The sequence below is a fragment of the Egretta garzetta genome, unplaced genomic scaffold (assembly GCF_000687185.1).
Source record: "Egretta garzetta isolate BGI_Z169 unplaced genomic scaffold, ASM68718v1 scaffold474, whole genome shotgun sequence".
Lineage (NCBI taxonomy): Eukaryota > Metazoa > Chordata > Aves > Pelecaniformes > Ardeidae > Egretta > Egretta garzetta.
In genome coordinates this window covers 934,223-953,906 of record NW_009259524.1, presented here as the reverse complement: position 1 = coordinate 953,906, position 19,684 = coordinate 934,223, and the positions used below count along the sequence as shown (strand labels likewise).

At 37.5% G+C, this 19,684-nt stretch overlaps 1 protein-coding gene across 1 annotated transcript in view; it reads left to right on the top strand.

Moving 5' to 3' along the window:
- PARD3B (par-3 family cell polarity regulator beta) overlaps positions 1 to 19,684 on the top strand; it is a 397,127-nt gene that overhangs the window by 179,053 nt on the left and 198,390 nt on the right. Inside the window, exons 11-12 of the mRNA XM_035893042.1 lie at positions 12,321 to 12,506; positions 18,735 to 18,905. Of these exons, the coding sequence (XP_035748935.1) occupies positions 12,321 to 12,506; positions 18,735 to 18,905 (357 nt within the window). The remainder of the gene's footprint in view (positions 1 to 12,320; positions 12,507 to 18,734; positions 18,906 to 19,684) is intronic.

Sequence of the window (19,684 nt, the reverse complement as noted above, 5' to 3'; positions counted from 1 at the left end):
CTATTTTTGTTTTCATTTTCCTTTTTTATTGAGTAATCTTTAAGGAGGATAATGGCAGAATATTTTCAGCCCTGTAATTGGGCATTCATTGTCAGTGATTCCCAAAGCACCAAAGTTGGTCATTGTAATGCTCTGTTTAGTAAGCCCCTGAGCTGTAGAGTCAATGTCTGTGTGGATCAGAGGGAATTCTGAGTCTGAAAGTACTACATTATCTATTATATTTAGGATTTCTTTTCTTCCACCAGCTTTTCTAAGTAAGAGCTTATTTTTTGAAAAGGCTACATCAACAGTTTTTTCTTGTGAGCTATTTAAGTTATAAAACACATTACTTAGAAAATGTACTTTTAAAAAAAGTTTGTATTATTCTTTTCTCTCTCCAGTTCCCACAACATTATACATTATTGTCATAGTACAAATTCTCTTGGAAATCACTATAACAGCATGTGGGTATAAAAGGCTGGAAGAATCTAAAAGCCATTTATAATTTTTACCTGCCACAATTGCCTGCTATTAAATTCTAGCCCCTACAGCAAGGATTAACTGCCTTTCAAAAGGTGGCTTACTTATGACTGGCATGATTGAAATCCAGAAAGTAGCCACATTTATCCTGCTGGCTTGACCTTCGCTTAGATTGCTTTCTCTGTGAAAGAATGATGCACAAGTGATGGCCCTCACTGTAATGGTGATGATATATGAATTCTAATACTGTTCTGTGTTTGTTGTTATCCCAATCAAGTACAATATAATACCAGTGTGAATTACTGAAATACATTAGATAATTTTATGGAACCAGCCCTCTAAACTAAAAAGCCTTTCAGTGACATCTGTATGGTAGCTCACGGCAAAAGTGGGGGTTGCCATACCACTAAGCTACCAGATGTTGATACTAACATGATGCTTGTTAGAGTTCATGAGACATCTGAGAATAGTCTCAGCAAATATTAAAAAAATTAAATTAAAATTGGTTTAGCTTTTTAGTTTCTTTTTAGCTTTAGCCATGACATTACATTGGACTAATCCTCTGCTACCTCAAAAGTTACAGTGCTGTTTTGATCAAAGAGGAGAAAAAAGCCAGCACTTTAAATGTTTGGTTTTGGAAGGAAAGGCAAAAGATAATCCAATATTTTTCAAGGACAGCTGTAACTGAATGCTCTGAGTATGTAACATGCGTGTAGAGTTTACCTAAATACTTGGGGGGGTTGTTAATGCTTGGCAATAACAAGGTAATTGCTTTATATCAGACTTGTTCTTGATTTGAGCAGTTCTCCAGGGGCTGCAATCTGAGAAGCTGTTTTCTTTAAATTCCCTGTTACCTGTTGATAGGAAAAGACGGACAGCCTAGGAAACGCGCCTGTTTCCCATAGCTTCCTGTAGCAAAGATGAGCGCACTAGAGACTGTGTACAAAACCATTAAAACCACTTTTAAGCATGTTGCTCTGCTAGAACTGGGTTCCTGCACTGATTTCTGGAAAGTATTTGATAGCTGCATGGGCACAAAGCAAATGATGTAGCAAAGTAACAGCAGGTGGCATTTGGTTGTGAGGGTCTGTAATAATATAATTTGACTTTACTTCATAACAAAGCTGCCGTTTGGAGAAAATTTGGTTTGGTGGATATTTTCTCTTCAGTAAGCTAGATGAGAGGTAGAGTTTGAGGGTTTTGTTATTGTGATCTATACTGATGAATTGCTAGAAAGTAGAAAAATATATTCAGAGTAGCAAACCTTTGCCACACCAGCCAAGAGAGAGATGTGATGTGGGTGAGGATGAATCAGTGTTGCAAACAGGCATTATTAAATTATAGGGAATTGGGGCTTCAGTTACACACTAGTCCATGCAACATCTGAGAGTTGTACAGTTACATTGTTTGCACATAATGAGGGAGTAAAATAGAAAACCCAATCTTTGTAGTGTTGTTACTGCTTTAAAAAAAGAAAAGGAGGATCTAATGAGGTTTGGTTTTTATTGAAACAGATCAGTGAAGTAGAATTTGGACCAACCACAGGCTGTCCTCCCTATTATCCAGTTAGCCAAATGTTCCCAGTAATTCATGCCAGCTGTTGACAATATAGCAGCTGAGTAAGGAGCTGATTCCAAAACTCAGGGGAAGATCTTGATTCACTTAATTACCAGTGTCTACAGAGTGGCCGGTGATTAGTGCATTCTTTAAGGTGCATTTGGGTTTTAAACTGTCTAACACTGATTGTTTTCTAAAGGATGGTGAATATTACAGAGGGAAACTGGCTTAGCTGAACAGGTTTGGATTTTCCAGCTCTTATCAAAGTAAATGGAATACACATCAAACTGTGGCTTTCGTTCTATTGTGTTTTGAAAATACCGTGTTTTGATCATGTGTATTTGTTGCATCTTGTTTTTTTCTCCAGGAAAAATGTGTGATCTGAAGGTACCATTTCTTTTAATAATGATATAAAGATCTCTTACTCCCCCTTCTCTTTCCCCCTTCTTTTTCTTTATTACCACATTGGTAAAACACACAAAGCTACTTGAATGAGAACAGCTCTGGTGTAACCCGTTCTGCGCCATGACACACTGCAATTCTTGTGATTTTTCATGAGCCTTCAGGATAGTGGATGTGACGCACATAAGCAGAGGAATGTGCTTATTGTGCAATTGCCAGAAATAATATAGCACCGAAAATCTTTTGATGCCTTTTTCTTTAAATTAAAGCATACAAATAGTGTAAGTTTTGCATGTGCTTTATTTCTGTTTTAAAGATAGCTTTGACTTGCCAGTTTCAACTGCAATCGCTATTTCTACGGTTTCTTGGCATATTCACTGATCCCTGAAGAATGGAGGCAGAAAGGGAACCAACCAGCATTTTTACAACTAAAAGAACAACAGTGTATATAATATAGCAGTTGATCTTTAACTCTCAGTCTTTCTTTGCACATGCACTATACAGGATAGAAGGAAGCAGGATGAGAGACAAGTCCAGTTCAGCATTCTTCTGCTTACCATGTGATTAACTTCGATTAACTTCTATGTTTCAGTCTTCCCCTAGTTAATTCCTTCCACTACCTTGAACTTCTATGCCTGAAGGATAACTTCTTGTTTGCCTGAAGTGTTTTCCTTTTTGTTTTTAATATTCAAAGCTTAATTTCTATTACTTCCTTTTAATTGTTTCTTGCCTTTTTATGTGCAGGAAATAATAGGTGAAATTTCAGCCTAGACTTAACCATTTTTGCAGCTGTTTTTGTAGGTCAAACCAGTGATTCTAATACTCAGTTAACCAGAAATGGTCAAATTTGAGTCCAGCAAATACCAATTCTCTGTTACGTTATTTCTATTCAAAGGGAGATAAAAAATTTGCTAGGAAAAAAAGTCTATATAAAAAAAATGTACATATACTGGATTTTAATAACATATACAAGATTTAGTTCTTTAATTGTTCTGTATAATGAAGAGAAGGGTATTGTGAATACACATGACACCTTTCATCTTGAATAACTTTATAAACTGTGTAGATTTTTTTAAAGTCCTGGTTTTTTGCAAGAGCTTTTGAAAGAAAGCATTTGATTTTTGGGTCCTGTAGATTCTCTTTATCTAGAATAGTTGAGAAATGAGCGTAGGTTGTGTCTACACAAATGCATCTTTTTAGAGTGAAAACATTGTGTAGTGCAGCACCTCAGGTTTTCAGCTTCATTATGTATTTCGGAAGATGGTTACTAGTTCATTATAGCTTAGAGTACTGGAAACTATGCACTGAACTTTGTTAATTAGTTACCGCGTTCATTATAAAAGTCAGTAAGAGATCACTGTTTAGAAGGAACGTGACAGACTTTCCTGTCACAGTAAACTAAGTGTGGCAAAAAGTATCCCTTTATTTAAGCCTGACTTTTGCTGGGACTCCCTAACTTACTGAAGGGGAATAAATTGCTTGAGTAATTCATGTGGTTGGTTTTTTTATTTAAGCTAGATCCAACAATTTTGCAATGGCAGAATGAGTTCTCATGTACTGTGATGTGCCAACATAGCTACCAACACAGCAAACATGTTTACTGTGCTTTTTAGTGTAGTAGTAGTAGTCAGCCTTTTCGAGGCTGCAGAGACCTTATTGTACCTGGTCTACCATTGCTTTCTCTGTCAAGCCCGTCAAAGTGTTATGATCCAGCAATGATTTGTCTTCCTGTTTTCCAGCAAATATACGAAACTTGAGAAGGGTGGTCTGAAAGCTCTGGCCATAGCACTCGTTGGCTGCAAGAACCTCTGATGGTGCTCTGCCTGCTTGTAAAGAAAAAGTTAGAGTGGAGACAAGTAAGGAGAGAAAAAAGCATAATGTTACTCATACCATGAGATACTGTCTTTGCCTACAGGAATACTGTCCAAAGCTCCCTAAGTTGAGGAACCCTACCTCAGAGCATTGGGAAATGAAAACTGTTTACTTGGTAGCATCAGTCTCAGCTCTGGTGTTGTCCAAAATTGTTTGGCAGCCCACTTTATCAAATCAGAAGTATGTATACAACAGAATAGAAGCATATAAAATCTGGCTCTTAATAGAAATTGAGTCTTCATATATTTTAGGTGCATTTATCCAGATTTACAGTATTTATGTTTACTAAAAACAAAGTATTTTGGCAATTCTTAAATCTTACTGGCAACTGTAGTACCTTGCCATTTAGAAGGGTCACCAGATCTATTCCATGTACCGTATGAAAATTTTTACAAGTCTTTCTGCCTTAGAATCCATGAAAAAGTTTTCCTAGGCTGACTTAATATAACACATGTGCATGTGGTGTTTGAAGCAGACATAAAAGAATTATACACTGCGTATTGCTTTGTTTACCATCCCTTTAAAACAGTAACCAATAAATCAAGTAAGGAGTTGGATTTGTATATCAGTGTTGCGACCTGTTTGCCTGAATATATTCTGAAAGTATACAGTAACAGCAATCCTAAATTCGCCCTGAAAATACTATGCAGTTTTCCATCTTCATGAGTGGTAAGATCTTAGGATCTAAGTGGCAAGGTGTATTAACTGCATAAGGCTCCAGCTCCGTAGGGTGCTTAAGTACATTGTGAACCCCATATGTGGGATGAAAATGTGTGTTTCCACACTGGGGCATACCTTGATTTAGGACCAAACTAGTTAATTTTTCTCCCTCTTTCCAACAGTTATGTAACTTAAAAGGTTATGTGAAACTGTATTTTTAAAAGTTGAAGAGCAGTGCCACACCGAATTACATAACTCTTTTGCAAGGACAAATCGTTTCCTTGGGTAAAACTTACTGTGGGATCTCAAATAGGCGTGTCAAGCAAACTGGAGAATCTCCATTTTTGAAGCGTCCTCTGACATCAAATGGTAAACTGTGAAATGCAATGTATCTGCCTTGGATGAAGAGCTGAATCTAGTTTTCTCAGTTTTCAAAGCTGTAATTCCAGGGAGTCTGCATAATTCAAACCAGAACCATTCTATCTTATATGACACAAATTTGTGGTGTACTGTGTTAATGTAAAAAGTATCCAAGCACAGTATAATGTATCTCCATGGATTCGCTATTGGCTTTTTTGTCTTAGCGGGATGTGCCATTAGTGACCGTTTAGTTTTTATTGCAGTACAGAATACAGATGATTTTAAAGAAGCCAATATGAAAACATCTGTCAGAAGTGCTAAAGATGAATGCATGCAGCAATGACTTCAGTTATTTACTAAATTGTGACAAGATTACAGCAGTGCATTACCTTTGAGTATTATTTTCAAGAGTGTTACTGTATATCTGTTGCAAAATACAGTGTAGATTTTATAGTGAGTGAATGACTGAGCTGTCAGCAAAGTATTTCTTAATTGTGGCTAAGCTCTTGGAAAGAACATATAGAGAACAGTGCAAATAAGGAGGTGTCTTCTTTTCAAGCTTTTCTGCCAATAATAGTTATGTGGTGCCACAATTTAAATTCTGCTCTTTAACTTTTACGGTTTTTGTAGAAAATAATTGCAAAAGCATGTAAATGTCTTATTTCCTTCATAAGCCTTTGAAAATAACCCTCCTGGGTCACTTGCCTTTTGCTCTCAGCTCTGAATGGCACTCCAGGGAGTTGGCATCTCTTATCAGAAATGAGCAGCCAGGCAAGGGGCAGCCAGCATATTGAGAGACCATAATAGTGCATTGGTCAAGGGCATCAGGCAGGTACTGAAAGGTCTCTTGTTGTGTTAAACAAATACTGTTTCCTTCCTGGCTTAAGTGGGAGCTAATTTTTTTTTGTAAGCTTCTCTTTTGGCAAAAGAACAATAGGGATAAATAAGGCAACCTTCCCAGTGAGAGATATGCATTAGATTATCATAAATCCACAGATCAAAAGTGCCGTGGTCAAGGAGAACAGGCCTTGTAAGATTAAATAAAAGGACTAATTGAAAATGGTGTCCCATGGTAGACAGAGGATTGACACAATATTGAGTAGGTATAACCATGGACTAAGTAGAAGGGAGAAGAATACAATGCACGGTATTTTTTTCAAAGGTTACAATTCTGTTTGTACTGGTGACTGAGCAGTTTTTGTGTGTTGCGGGAATAAGAGAAGGCTAGAAGTATATTCTGTCCTTTAAAATACTGAGAATTTGTTGGTGAGAATTTTACACCAGAATTTTAGGTCATTTTAAGAACCCTTTATTACAGCCTCTTAATTAAGAAATTGGAGATCTGAGGTATAGATGTGCTTCTAAAAATTAAATCAAATCATTGGCAGAACATCAATATATCAAATGTATCCTGAGACTCTTAGATAAAGGTTTTCCATCTGCATTGCTGAATGTTATTTAGTACATATTATTACAGCTTTCTGCTCTCAATTCTAGCAAACTTGGCATTCTCACATCTTCACCTAAACTCTTTTGAACTTTTCCGTCTGGTTTGGGGTGATTCAGTAAATGTCAGAATTCATTTTACTGAAGTTCCATGCAGGTACCTCGGTAGATTAAAACATTCCTGTCCTGATTTCCCTTGTGAGGAATGATACCAGTTTGGTTGTTTGCTCCGTTCTCTTTAATGGCTGAGTCTGGACAGCAAGTGGAAAGATTGCCTCTTGGATGACTTCCAACTGCTACATTCTGGTCCAGGAGAAGCCCCTGGAGAAAGAGAGGAGATCATTGTCTTCCCCAGGCGGTTGAGAGAGCTCAGGAGCTATTTAGAGTGCTGGATGGCACAACCAGGAGGGAGCTTTGCAGCAGGAGCTGAGGCTGGCAGACTCCTATAAATAGTAGGGAAAAAACATCACCAGGCTGCAGAGGGGACTGCAAAGAGAGATGTGTGTATCTAGTCTAGAGGGGACTGTTCAGCGTTTGTTGCAGCTGAGGAAGCCAGTGCAAGCTGACAAGCTAAGGTTTAGCAAAGCTGAAGGAGAGACCTGCCCAACAAGGACAAAGCAGGCAGTGGACATTGATTTTCAAGTCTTTTTTTTTTTTTTTTTTTTTTTCTTCACTGTTAATTATGTTTTATTAATACTTAAGAGCTTAAAATCCCTTTTGCTGTCTTCAGTGTACCCATCTTAAAGGAAAAGTACAGGCCAGGCCATCTCAAAGCTCTAGCAATCTGGAGGTCTTATCGCTTGGCTATCTGGCCTTGATTTATATGAAGATTTCTTGTTGATCATAGTACCATTGAGTGAGTTACCTATGTCTGCAGCAGGGAATAACTTCAGTGGTATATTATCATTTCATTCCTGAAGCGCTGAGGTGTGATACATTTGTCGTGGAAAATACACAATGTGATTGTTGACTGGGTAATTTATAACATTAAACTGTAGTTTTTCCTGATCTAGAAACATATTTGTGTTGCAGCTAGTTTCATTCATTCTGTGTTTGAGTGAATTCAGTTTGTAGGATGATCTTGAGGTAAGAAGTATTTCTAAGAGGATTCAAGGTGTAGTGCATTGGAGAGGACTTACTTTACCAGACCATAATTCAGCTGATGGTGGTTGCTCTGTTGTAAAGTATCGATGTCTTAGGATAATGTTTTAGCAAAGTCAGGGAAATAGAGGCAATGGGAATCCACCTCTGTGAGACACTAGGAGTATTTAATATTCATACCTGCATATTCTAGGAACAGGGGCTATCACTCATGAAATTAGTTACCCAAGTGAAGCAGTTAATTGATGAGCTGTTAACTTAAGGATGGCTGGAGCTCTTTTTGGTCATCAGTGAAAAGGCATTCCTTGGGAAGAGCACTATCATCAGGATAATAATTTGAAACCATTCAGCGAGTATAGGAAGAAATCAAGTGTATAGGTTCTGTTTGTCCCTTTTTTCTCCTCTGGTTTTCCTCCTTCCTGCTGCTTCTCAAATTCTCCCACAAAGAAAAGTTTTCCATCTTGTATTTGCACCAAAGAGTCTTGATGTTACAGACTGACTACCAGGCATTTGCTATCAGATGCCATACGATGAGCACTGAATGAAAATTTTAAGGGAATAAAGACAGAGTTTACTTGGTCTTATAATGAATTCATCATTGATCTGTAGATGCACATCTCCTTTCCTGTTACCCATCCCTGTGAAATCATTGAAATGTCATTCACCCTCCCTCATGGGTAACACATTTTTGATAGTACTATTAAACAAAATTCAGCATTATTTTTGGATTAACTTTTGCTGGATCTTAGGATAAGGCTGAGTATAAATAATGAAAAGGAGAGATTTTTAGGATAATTGGACTATGTTGAACAAGAAACACTTCTGAAGGACTTCAAGGAATATTAAGGACTTTAAGGAATATTAAGAGAGTTCTTCAGTAATAGGTAAAAGCAGGTGGGTTTTTAATTTAAATTAAATTTACTAAAGCTTTTGTGTGATTAAATTATGTATTTCTCAGAGAATTGTGGCAAGGAAAATGGTAGCCAAATGTTACGGATTCCAAATTAGGTACTAAGGAAAGCAGAGGAAAGGAAATACTGACAAAAATTTACTGTACTTGTCTGGTGTCCTGCTGGATACATCTTAATGTTTGATAGCTTTTTAATACATCTTAATGTTTGATAGCTAACAGATCAGGCATGCAGACAGTGGTCTGGTAGGTTACTTAACAAGAGCTAATGCACAGTTATATTAAAGGAAGTTGGAAAATATAGAACATTGAACAACTCTTACTTTTTTATTATTCTGCTTTTAGCCATTTATTTGTATCAAAATCTAGAACTGGAATAAGTTATACTGCAAAACTATGTGTAATATCATTATCTTAGTAAGTTTCTATTGAGAGAGTTCTAGTGGCCACCTAGTCAGTCTTTTTTCCCTAGATACTGAGGGCAAAGGTTTTCTCAGAGTCTCACCAACATTTCCTTGCCTGCTATTTAAGTGAGATATTTCTGATGTCAAAAATCACCTGCAAAGAAAAAGGGGGAAAATGCTACTGTAAAGTGTTTTGAAGACTATTACTATGTCCCCTTTTAGGCTTTTTTTTTTTTTGTGAGGTTAAACAAGTTTGTTGGATTGCTGTCCTCTGGAATCCATCCAGCTTGTTTCTTGAAGTCTGGGGCTGAGCACAGTGCTGCTGCGGAGCCTGTGCCCGTACCATGGAGAAGGGGACAGTGTCCTGCCTCCTACAGCCACCACTGCTCCCAATGCTGCCAAGACCTTGGGCACGGCGGGGGGGCTGCAGCCTTGTCATCAGTGTCACGAGTGGGTCGGCAACAAGGGTGATAGCACAAATGAGAATGGTATTGATTACAGTGCTTTGATGTGAATTCAGGCAGACTCATCTGCCTAGTTTATTTCCATATATTGGCTTGAGGGACATGTATAGATGCTGTTGTCTTTGTTTTTTTACAAGTTTATGTTAACAAATGCATGAAGTCCTTAGTCTGAAATTAATGTATATCTTGGAGCTTAAAGTGAAACAGGTAAGCTGCTCCTGAGAAAGAAGCTAACAAAAAAATACATTTTTTTTTCTTGAGAAAAATACTGTGTCACCTTTTCCTTGAAAGTTTTTTTGCAGAATAATAGCCTTTGTGCCAGGGCTTACCTTCAGCAGTCCCCATTAAAAATTGATCTGAATGTGAGCAAATTCAGTTGTATATGAATTCCAAGTTCATACTGAGGTAACATACAGAGCAATTTGTAACTGCTGTGGTGAAGGTAGGCATGGGCACTGAGAGCTTTTATGTCCTGTGATAACAACCCCCTTCACTGCTTTCCTCATGGTATTGGGAAAGAGAAAACCACAGGTATTGACATACAGAAGGGGCAAGAGTCTGGTGCAGGTGTCATGAATTGAAGAATAGCAGCAGCCCACAAGAACTGCTTGCATAGGGGATCATGAAAGTAATACAGAATAGGGCTGCAGGAGACATCACGTCTGGGACCCTGAGAAAAAATTCCACTGTTCAAATCTGGACAGGTTGTGCCATTTGAGTATAATTTTGATCTAAGAGTTCTGAATTGGCTGACGAAAATATGTGCATTTTGAAAAACAAGATTGGGCAGAAAATCTTTCCTCTAAAACATTGAGAAAGTTAAATGCAGAATGCTAGAGGCCAGTAATAGTGGGGTTTATTTTCTTACACTGACTTCTTTGAAGGAAGTCAGAGCAGGAGTGTTTACAAATTACAATTCTGTATTCTTCACAGTAGTAAGTATGAATTTGTAAGTTTTGAGGGATTGCATTCAGGTTGTCTCTATATCCACAGCTAGGAAATAAAAGATTTGTAACCAAGAATTGTCTACTTACGGTGAACAAAGACAAAAGCACAAATGAGTAACACAGGTACTGGAGATGAGTGCTGGCATCAAGACAATTGTCAGCATTGGTGCCATGTCATTTTTGTATTTGGCAGCTAGGCAAATTGTGTTGACTTGGTATCATGTAGTTACCTTCCAGGAAGAATTTGATCATGGTGCATCTTGGGGTTGAGGTTCATAGTCCTAGCTCTCTGGTTCATGTTGTTCCTCTCTAGCCAGTAGCTGCTTCTCATCAGTGAAAGAGCATCTGAAACAAATGAAAGTATATTTAGTGGTTACTGTTTTTAATTTTTGGTTGCTTTGGGATATTAATTTCTGCTCTTAGTTCTGTGATCGTACTTGTTGATCAGACAGCATAATAGATGAATATATGGGACTACTCTGGCTGCTGGGGAAACATCTGTACTGCTGGCATCTTTGACAGTGGCATTGATAGCGTATGTTCTGCAGCTTAGGCCCTGGAAGCAATCCTTCATTAGGTAAAAGGTGGATTGGCCCAGCTACTACACTCTTCCTTGCGTGTGGTCTCCACTTGATAATTCAACACAGGAGTTTGAAGGCCTTGAAAGCAGCCCCCAGTCATCTTTTCCAGTTCATACTTGTCTGTGTATTTCCTTTTCATAGGTTTTTTTTTTGAACACTACTGTTACAAAGAACAGAAAATGTCCAAATGACAAGAAACATTACTTAATTTTCTTAGAGTTATATGGAGTAGGAAGAGTGGAATAAAATCAGATGTGATGCATAAGGTCTTTTCCATTAATACTTTCAATGAACACATTTTAGTCCATAGCAGGTCTCCTTGTCCTGGTTTTATTTCTGTAGAGGGCTAGTATGAATATTTCAGGCTTGAATTTGGTTTTGTTTAATTTCATGATTCTAATTTGCTTTTAAAAAAACAAACAAACAAACCACCAACACCCACCTACCCCCCCCCAACATACAACCCTACAAAACTGCAGATACAGTATACAGTGAGAGAAAGCTCTTTCTGATCTTCCCTAGCTATGGATACTTGACATGTCAGTCTTGTAAACAGCAGTCTAATCTAGGAAAAAATTTGGGATCAACCTATATCAGAAGGAAAAAAAACCCCCAAACCTCTATGGAATAAAAGTATGCACAAAAGGAGTTAGTGTAGATTAAGTTACTGCGTTTTCAATTCTCACCCTTGCTTTTGTTGCACCAACTTCCCTCTGTAGGCAGGTTTAAGGGAAGGATAATTTTTTAAGGATGAAACTCGATTTTCAGAGGGGAATGGGATTTAACAGTACGACTATCATTACAGTTTGTGAGCTGCATGTAAAGATGTTCAGAGTTTTATGGCTTACATTTTTAATGCAGCTGTGTTTAAAATAAATGTCTATATTCTGCAGCAACATCAGTTTTATATCATGTGGGACTAAGCTATTTTACCTTCTATTTAGGCATATTCCTAGGTATCATTAAAAATAACATTTTAAGCCAGATCATGTGACAAAATGTCAGCTAGATGCATTGTTGGTTATAAGGCTGCTTCTTCAAGCTTCTTTCTGGAAAAGAGGACTATTTATTGTCATATGAACCTATGGATACAATTAGTTTCTGCATTGTCTCTGCCCCCTTTTCACCCATATTCTCATCCTTGTTTTCTCCAACAGAAAGGAGAGCCAAACTGCAGTATTCTTTCTCCAGAAACCACAGAGCAGCTGACCTTTGAGATTCCTCTAAATGATTCTGGCTCTGCTGGACTTGGTGTGAGCTTAAAAGGCAACAAATCTCGGGAGACTGGAGCTGATCTTGGGATTTTCATCAAATCTGTTATTCACGGAGGTGCTGCTTTTAAGGTATGGAAGAAACACATCAGACGATGATGGCATTACAATTCTGACATTTCTGTGTTGAGTACTGAATCTCACTTGATAAGCATTCTAGGAACGAATACCTTTTTGTCACTTTAGGTGAAATGCAAATCTACTAAGGTTTTGTCCCAAGATACTGCTGTTGTGTGTGGTAGGGTTTGCCACAAGGAAAAGTGAATTGGTGGAAACCTTGGGGGGCATTTGGATGCTGCAGGAAGGGGGAGAAGGCTAAGTGTGTGTGTATGAGTAGAGGCTGCCTCCCAGCTTCCCCACAGACCACAGAAGTGCATGGGAAGGTTTGCCTGCTGCTAGGCTCAGTGATGGAGAGGTTAGATATCTACATTTACTGTCTATCTGCACTACTCTTGGTCCTCCCAAACTGATACAGGCAGACCCATTAAAAATAATGAAAAAACACACTTTACAAAAATTAGAAATTGACAGTTCTGTGACATTAAGGATTATGCGTTTAATTTATGCTCTAAATAAAAAGCTATCTCATAGTTTTCTCTCTTTTTCTATTCAAAATACGTTTTGCCATTGTAGTAAAAATGTGACTTGGCTGAGCCTGTCATCAGTTGTGCAGAAGTTACCAATTGTTCCTGAGGTGGATTGAATTGCTAATATTAAATTGGTAAATGACAGTATTATGAATTGTTCTGCTCCCTCTAAGGACTATACAAGGACTGTTGTAGATTTTTATGAATAAAAAGTATTTGAATTATTTTCTAATGTTTAGGAAAACTGTTGACTGCATTTTTTTTTCCCCCAATAAAACTTGGAAAAGGTAACTTTCTTGAAATTAGAAACAAAAGTCTTAATCTCTCAGGGCTAGTATGTTTAACTGTTGTGGATCCATAATGTATTTTTTTTTTCTCTTGTGTTATCTCAGCAGTTCCTCACAGTCCTCTTTTCTGTAAATATACGTTTTAATTCAGTTAATGTAAATTCCTCTACTGACATCAGCTTGCTGAGTAAGACAGTTCACAATATTAAAACTTTCATGATCATCTATTTACAGCAGCTGGTAAATAGCAATAATCAAGGATTTAGCTTTGATGTGAATATTTAATACTTCCCCGCTTCAATTACTTACCTGTCCCAGTCCCACAGTTATTTCAGAGCTCAGATCTTCTGAAGTATGACTGAGCCTGGCACATGCAGTTTAGAACACTGTCCGTGGTTAACTCAGGGCTAAATGACAAGTGAGTAAGCTCATCTACTTGATGAATATTAGAAAATAGTTAAGGCACGACTGGCCAAATTAGGGCTGGATAAACTCAATTTATGTGCATGTCTGCTACAGAGTACAGCTTATTTTACTGTGAAAATGAGGCTGCCCTCCTTGCTTTCCCAGCTCTGTGTTCCCTCAGTGATTGTCCACACCAGTTGCAGTGACAGTAGGTATTGCCATGAATAAACTTAATTGTTTTGAATAGCAAAGCTTCTGGAGTCATATTCTGGCAGTGTTAGTGGGCTGGCTACCTGACTTGTCACATCATAGACAAGTAAGACAACCCTTTCTAGCTCTGTATGTTTACCACTCTCTATTCTCCCATAGCTACTCACCCCAGAGCAGTTAATTTGGGCTTGAGGGGTCTGCAGACTAATAAAGCAGGACTTCTGCGCTCACACCCAAGTGAATGGGCAGCTGGTGCATTTAGTCACCATGACTGGAAGATTATTTTGTCTTGTGATGACCTGTGGTCCTGTGACCTATCCTCTATTCTACCTCGTTATAACCCTTTCACCAGTTAGAACTGTGTAGAAATAGATTTGACTGTAGGCTCCAGAGCAAATGAGATGGTAGCTGAGGCACTAGCTTCAACCAGAACTGTTCAGAGAATCTTTCCTATGTGTTTTATACAAATACTCACAGAATGCAATCATTTTGGCAGTGTCTTAAGAACCACAGTTTACTATTGCATATGCATGGGGAACAGCTGTCTTTCTCCTGCCTAACGACCTTTATATAGAACAAAACATAATCAGTGGGTATTAACAATTAATAAAATTTCTTGTATCAAGTTAAAAAGTGTGCACATATTTGTGCATAAATATTTAAAGATGTCCTTATTGTCCTTATTTTAAGTGTCGTCTTGTGGCAAGTTTTTAAATAAAAAGCATTTCTTTCCAGCTGGTAGTTGTCCAGAGCATTTTCCCATGCTATTCATTGTAACTCTCTGAAATGGAGTATTATGGATTAGACATGTGCATTTGCTTTTCAGTGGACAAAATTTTCTTGGGAAACTGTCATAGGAGGAAATCATAATGCTCACTGACATGAGAATTCTCTCACTATTTCTCACTTCTGCATTTGGAGCTTAAAATTTGGTCTGATTTTGTGATACCATGGGAATATAAGGAGGAGCTTTATCCCCTTGTCTATATAGTCACCACTTGTCTTCAAAAGAAGACATGTAATACATTGAACTTCAACACATTTGTTTCACTGCTGAAGTAAATGCTCAATCCTTCTAATGCTGTACAAAGGTTTTGATACATTAAATTTCTTTCACCAGTGTGTTTTTTAGAATGAAGAGTTACATATGAGATGCAGACAATTTTGGTTGGTAACTGTTATCCATAATTGGTCTGAACTACAGGTCTGAAGAGGCCAACATTTTTTAGTGTTTTTCAAAATGTTAACGCATTAATTCAGCTTTGATGTGCTAGTGCTGTTGAAAAGCACAGTAAGGGAGCTGTAAAAAAACATAAGGGAAAATTGAAGTCTTTAATTCTATACTTCAGGATTTTTTGTCCTAGCTAAAGATTTTAGAAAATGTCAATGCTTCTTGCATCATACATGCTACAGTAAGACCCAGTGCCTATTTACCGCTCTCGCTACAAAACCAAATGAAGTAAAAATGCCTTAATGTTCTTAATTGGTATTCTAACACTATATCCTGCAGGAATAAAAAGAGTTACTTTTGCTGATTGAACCATTATGTTCCTTCTTAACCTCCTTTTGTAATTTTTGAAGTGTCTATTTTTATCATCCCTAAGACAAGAGGTTACTAGAATATTTGATATTTGTAATTATGCAGAGCCTTTCACATGAGGAAAACTTAACATTTGACTGAGTTTAAATGCATCATCTTTCCCCATAACTTTAGGGATTTCAGCCTTGTTCATCTCGAGACAACTTGGCTTTTCACTTGTGATGAATTCCTGATGATCAGGTACTTGCTGTCTACTGCAGCTGAAATGCAGCAGAGCCATTATTAGAAATAATGGAATATTTTCTATGTGTAGAATATTTCATGGTGTAGCTTGAACTTCCTTGGGGCTTCTGAGTGCTGTTGCAGTAAACATCGCTTGCTGTGTGCAGTGGATGGGGAAATTGGATGATTCCAATAAATGTCATCAAGGAATTCCTTTTGAGTGAGAGAAATGTCATTGATGTGATAAGGGAAATAACTAGGTGTGCTTTGATTAAAAACATAAGTCCATAAAGAACACGGCATTATATCTCCCTGCTCTACTGTAGAAAGCATGAGAGTCTTGCGACTGACTGTCTGAATATGGTAGCCGTGTGGTGGTAGGTTCTGTCCCTTGCTGTGAGTCTCCATAAAAAAACCATTTATTGAATAAGCAAGGGAACAGTAACTTCACCCTTTATTAGAATAGCTCACTTGCAGTTTCAGAGATGGCATTTGAAAACTGTTTTGCTGAAATGCCAAATGTTGTTTTTCTACTCATAAGCCACAAAGAAACCTACCTTTCGGAGTTAAAAGAAAAAACGTGTTAAAACAACATTTAGCTTGTTTTAAGCCAAGCAGATTGTCTTGCAGTTCAGGCTTCTAAACCAGGCCATAACACCAGTGATGTGAAAATCTATGTTTGGAAACTGTTTAGATATAGGGAATTTTATTTTTCAGTCTTTAAACAGCAAAAGGTTTTCCCATGTAATAACTTCTACCTGAGCATGTGTGAAAATAGAGTTCAGCTGCCTTCCAGCCTACCTTGTACAGGTGACATAGCAAGTGTAGTTGATCAGCATTTATGAAGCACACACACCTTTTTATTCCCATCATAGTTGAAGTGTTGATTTCAAGTTGAATTTTGCATTAAGTGGAGCATGTAACAGAGTGGGAAGAAGGGAGATGCATCAAAAGAATTTCTTTAAGAACTGACATTATAAAATGTAAAGAAATAAATACAAAGTCTCATACAAAAGTATTAAAAGGCAAATAAGAAATCAGGCCAATTCAGAGCTTTCTGAAGCTGTGGTGATTTGTTTAAAAACACGCGTTGTGTTCAGGACAGTTGCATAGTTAACAGATGTAGTCATGGCAAGATGTATTTGATAATATATTTGTACGTACTTCAGTAAGAATCTTTAAGAGATATTATACATGGGTGTTTATCCGCAGAAATGAAAAAAAAGTAATCCAAGAACCTGTTGGGCCATAGCAGGAGGACATGAGGACTTGTAAAATTTTCAAAGTCTTACTGAAACTCAGAAAAAATAAGATCTTTTTTCCTCAAACTCCTGTTGCCGTGAATAGCTCCATTCATTTCAGCAAATTTTGGTAGAACACAAAGGAATTACAACATGTGCAAATAATAAAACTCCATCTTCAACAGTGTTAACTCTTCTCTCCCTGAAGTTCAGCATGTGTGATGGCATCATTTTGTATGTAGAGAAAGGGTGGGGTTAACCTATTTATTGCCTTTGGCTGTATGTAAATTTATGTTGGCATGAAATATTCAGCAGAGAGGTGGCAGAGGTTTCAGTATCTTTTTCAAATGACATTGCTGTTTCCTATCCTCCATTCCCATACCATCCCCAGAAAAGTTTTATTTCTCTTCATTTGCCTTCACTGAGTGACTCATCTACCAATTCTGTCTTTCCATCTTCTTGTCCCTCCTAGTTTATTTTGGATTCTGGTACATGCTGCTGTTCTTCAGCTCAGTGGCTATTCATACTCTGCTGTGCTAATGATGATACCCAGTTCCAACAAAAATAACACTTGAGAAAGCTGGGTTTGTCACAGCTACTGTAACTCACTTGAGCACAAATGACTTAGACTTGGCAGCAATGGCCGAATAGGTAATTGAACATCTTAATGATATTAAAAATAAAAATAAAAAAGTATATATATTTTGGATTATTCAGATGCATGAAATATGTAACCAGTTCAGTTGAGTGCCTTATGAAGAGTATGTAAGGAGGCTGTGATTGAAGCAGATTTGTTTTAACCAGGCAATGTATTTCCATGCAAGTTCTTTTCCTGCTATTCTTTCTTCACTGCCCTCCTATATAAGACGTCTTCAGTTTCTTACTCTCTTTTCCTTCTTTGACATCTGATGCCAACCTGATAATTGTGAAGTTGACAACCTTTAAAAGAAACTCTTGTCTCTTAATTAAATAGACCTTATTTTCTTGTTAAAGAGAGAAGAGTCCATGGCACATGCTTTTATGAAAAGAAATAAATCACAGATAATAATGACAACAGCAATAGAATTCCTAAATCACAAAATAGCAGTGTCCACAATTTTATTACACCCACAAATGTCAGTTAACCTTGGCAATGAAACAGAATGACTTTTTTCAATGCACAGGCTATTTGATATGGCTCAACCCTAATTTTGTTTTTGGCAGCAGGTTTGGATGTTAAAATACATGGACGGCATTAATTAAAATAAGGATGCTTAAGTCTTAATGACCATTCTGAACTGAGAACACTACCCCCATATGGTGGTGTGGTAATTGTGACAAGATAGACACTAATGAGACTATAAGACAAAATTTTTGGAGCTGTTTCTTACCAGACCCTAATAGCAGATAATAATGCACGGAAAATACGTTGCACTACTCCTTCGTGGTTGCACTGCAGATACTAACAGCTGTGGTGTGGGTCCTCGTAACTAACCAAAAGCTCCTGTTCCTGTTTTCTTTTTAGAACTGATACAAATTAAATTGTATATGCAAGAAAAACAGCAGTGTGAGCATGCACTTCTATGTTTGTAATTGCCCTATGAACTCTTCCTGAAATATAGTAAATGGAGGAAAAAATGGTCAATTAATGGACAAACAGATTTTTCTTTTTAAAGACCTGGTACTATGCAGTCTCATTTCTTAAATTTTAGAAAGCAATGTCTGATTGTGTGCATCTTGCTTTCCTCTATGTAGCACCTCTGCCTAATAATTATTTTTGGGATTTTTTTTTTGTTTTTTAATATTTTGTTTTTATTTTTTGCTTGTAGGATGGTCGTTTGCGAATAAATGATCAGCTTGTTGCAGTAAATGGGGAGTCACTTCTGGGCAAGTCAAATCATGAGGCCATGGAAACACTGAGGCGTTCCATGTCCATGGAGGGGAACATTCGTGGGAGGATCCAGCTGGTAGTTCTCCGGAGACTAGAGGTGCAGACAGAGGTGAAGCAGTAAATACATTTACTAGATAAATGTCTTTCCAGTCCCAGCATTTTTGCATACAAGAGATGATGGCTAAAGTCTTGGTCATAGAGAGCTCCTCCTGGTAGAATGAATTCTTGACTTCCTGGAGCCAGGTTTCACACAGTGTTTCTGGTTGATATCTCCTGGTCTTGCTGTTCCTGTTGAGGCCAGGCTAAAAGTTGCCTCTTATTTTAATTTGACAAGTATTAGAACAAAACAAATGTGGTCCCAAAAAGGGGTTAATTTAGGATTAATGTTGTATTGTAACATAATGTTCATGTCATTTTGACTATCTGCTACCTCCTCAAGGCAATTTGATACAGACAATTTAAATTCTTCTGATTTCATTGGTTTTTACGACCAGAGACCTTAATGTCTTAGTGTGATTTGGATTTTACATCGCTCCTGTTTTTTCATTTTTGTCACTATTTTAATTCACTCCACTTTTTGTGTGTGTTTGCTGTTCTGGTCCTGTACAGTCTCTCCACTTTTTTTTTTTTTTGACCTTCAAGGAATTAATGTTTTACTTTCCCTGGTCAGATGAAGGCCGCACCTTCAGGATGGGTTTCTGAGTTGATTAACATAAAATTTGCTTAAGTAAAGTAACAAAATAAGAGAAGAAAGAAATTGTGATGGTTATGTTTTCTAGACCTCATATAAATCGATATTTGCCAATTGCCTCTTATTTTGAAAAGGATTGGTTTTATGATCTCTCTTGCTCCCTCTCTTTCATGCATGCATGCACATATGTACACTCT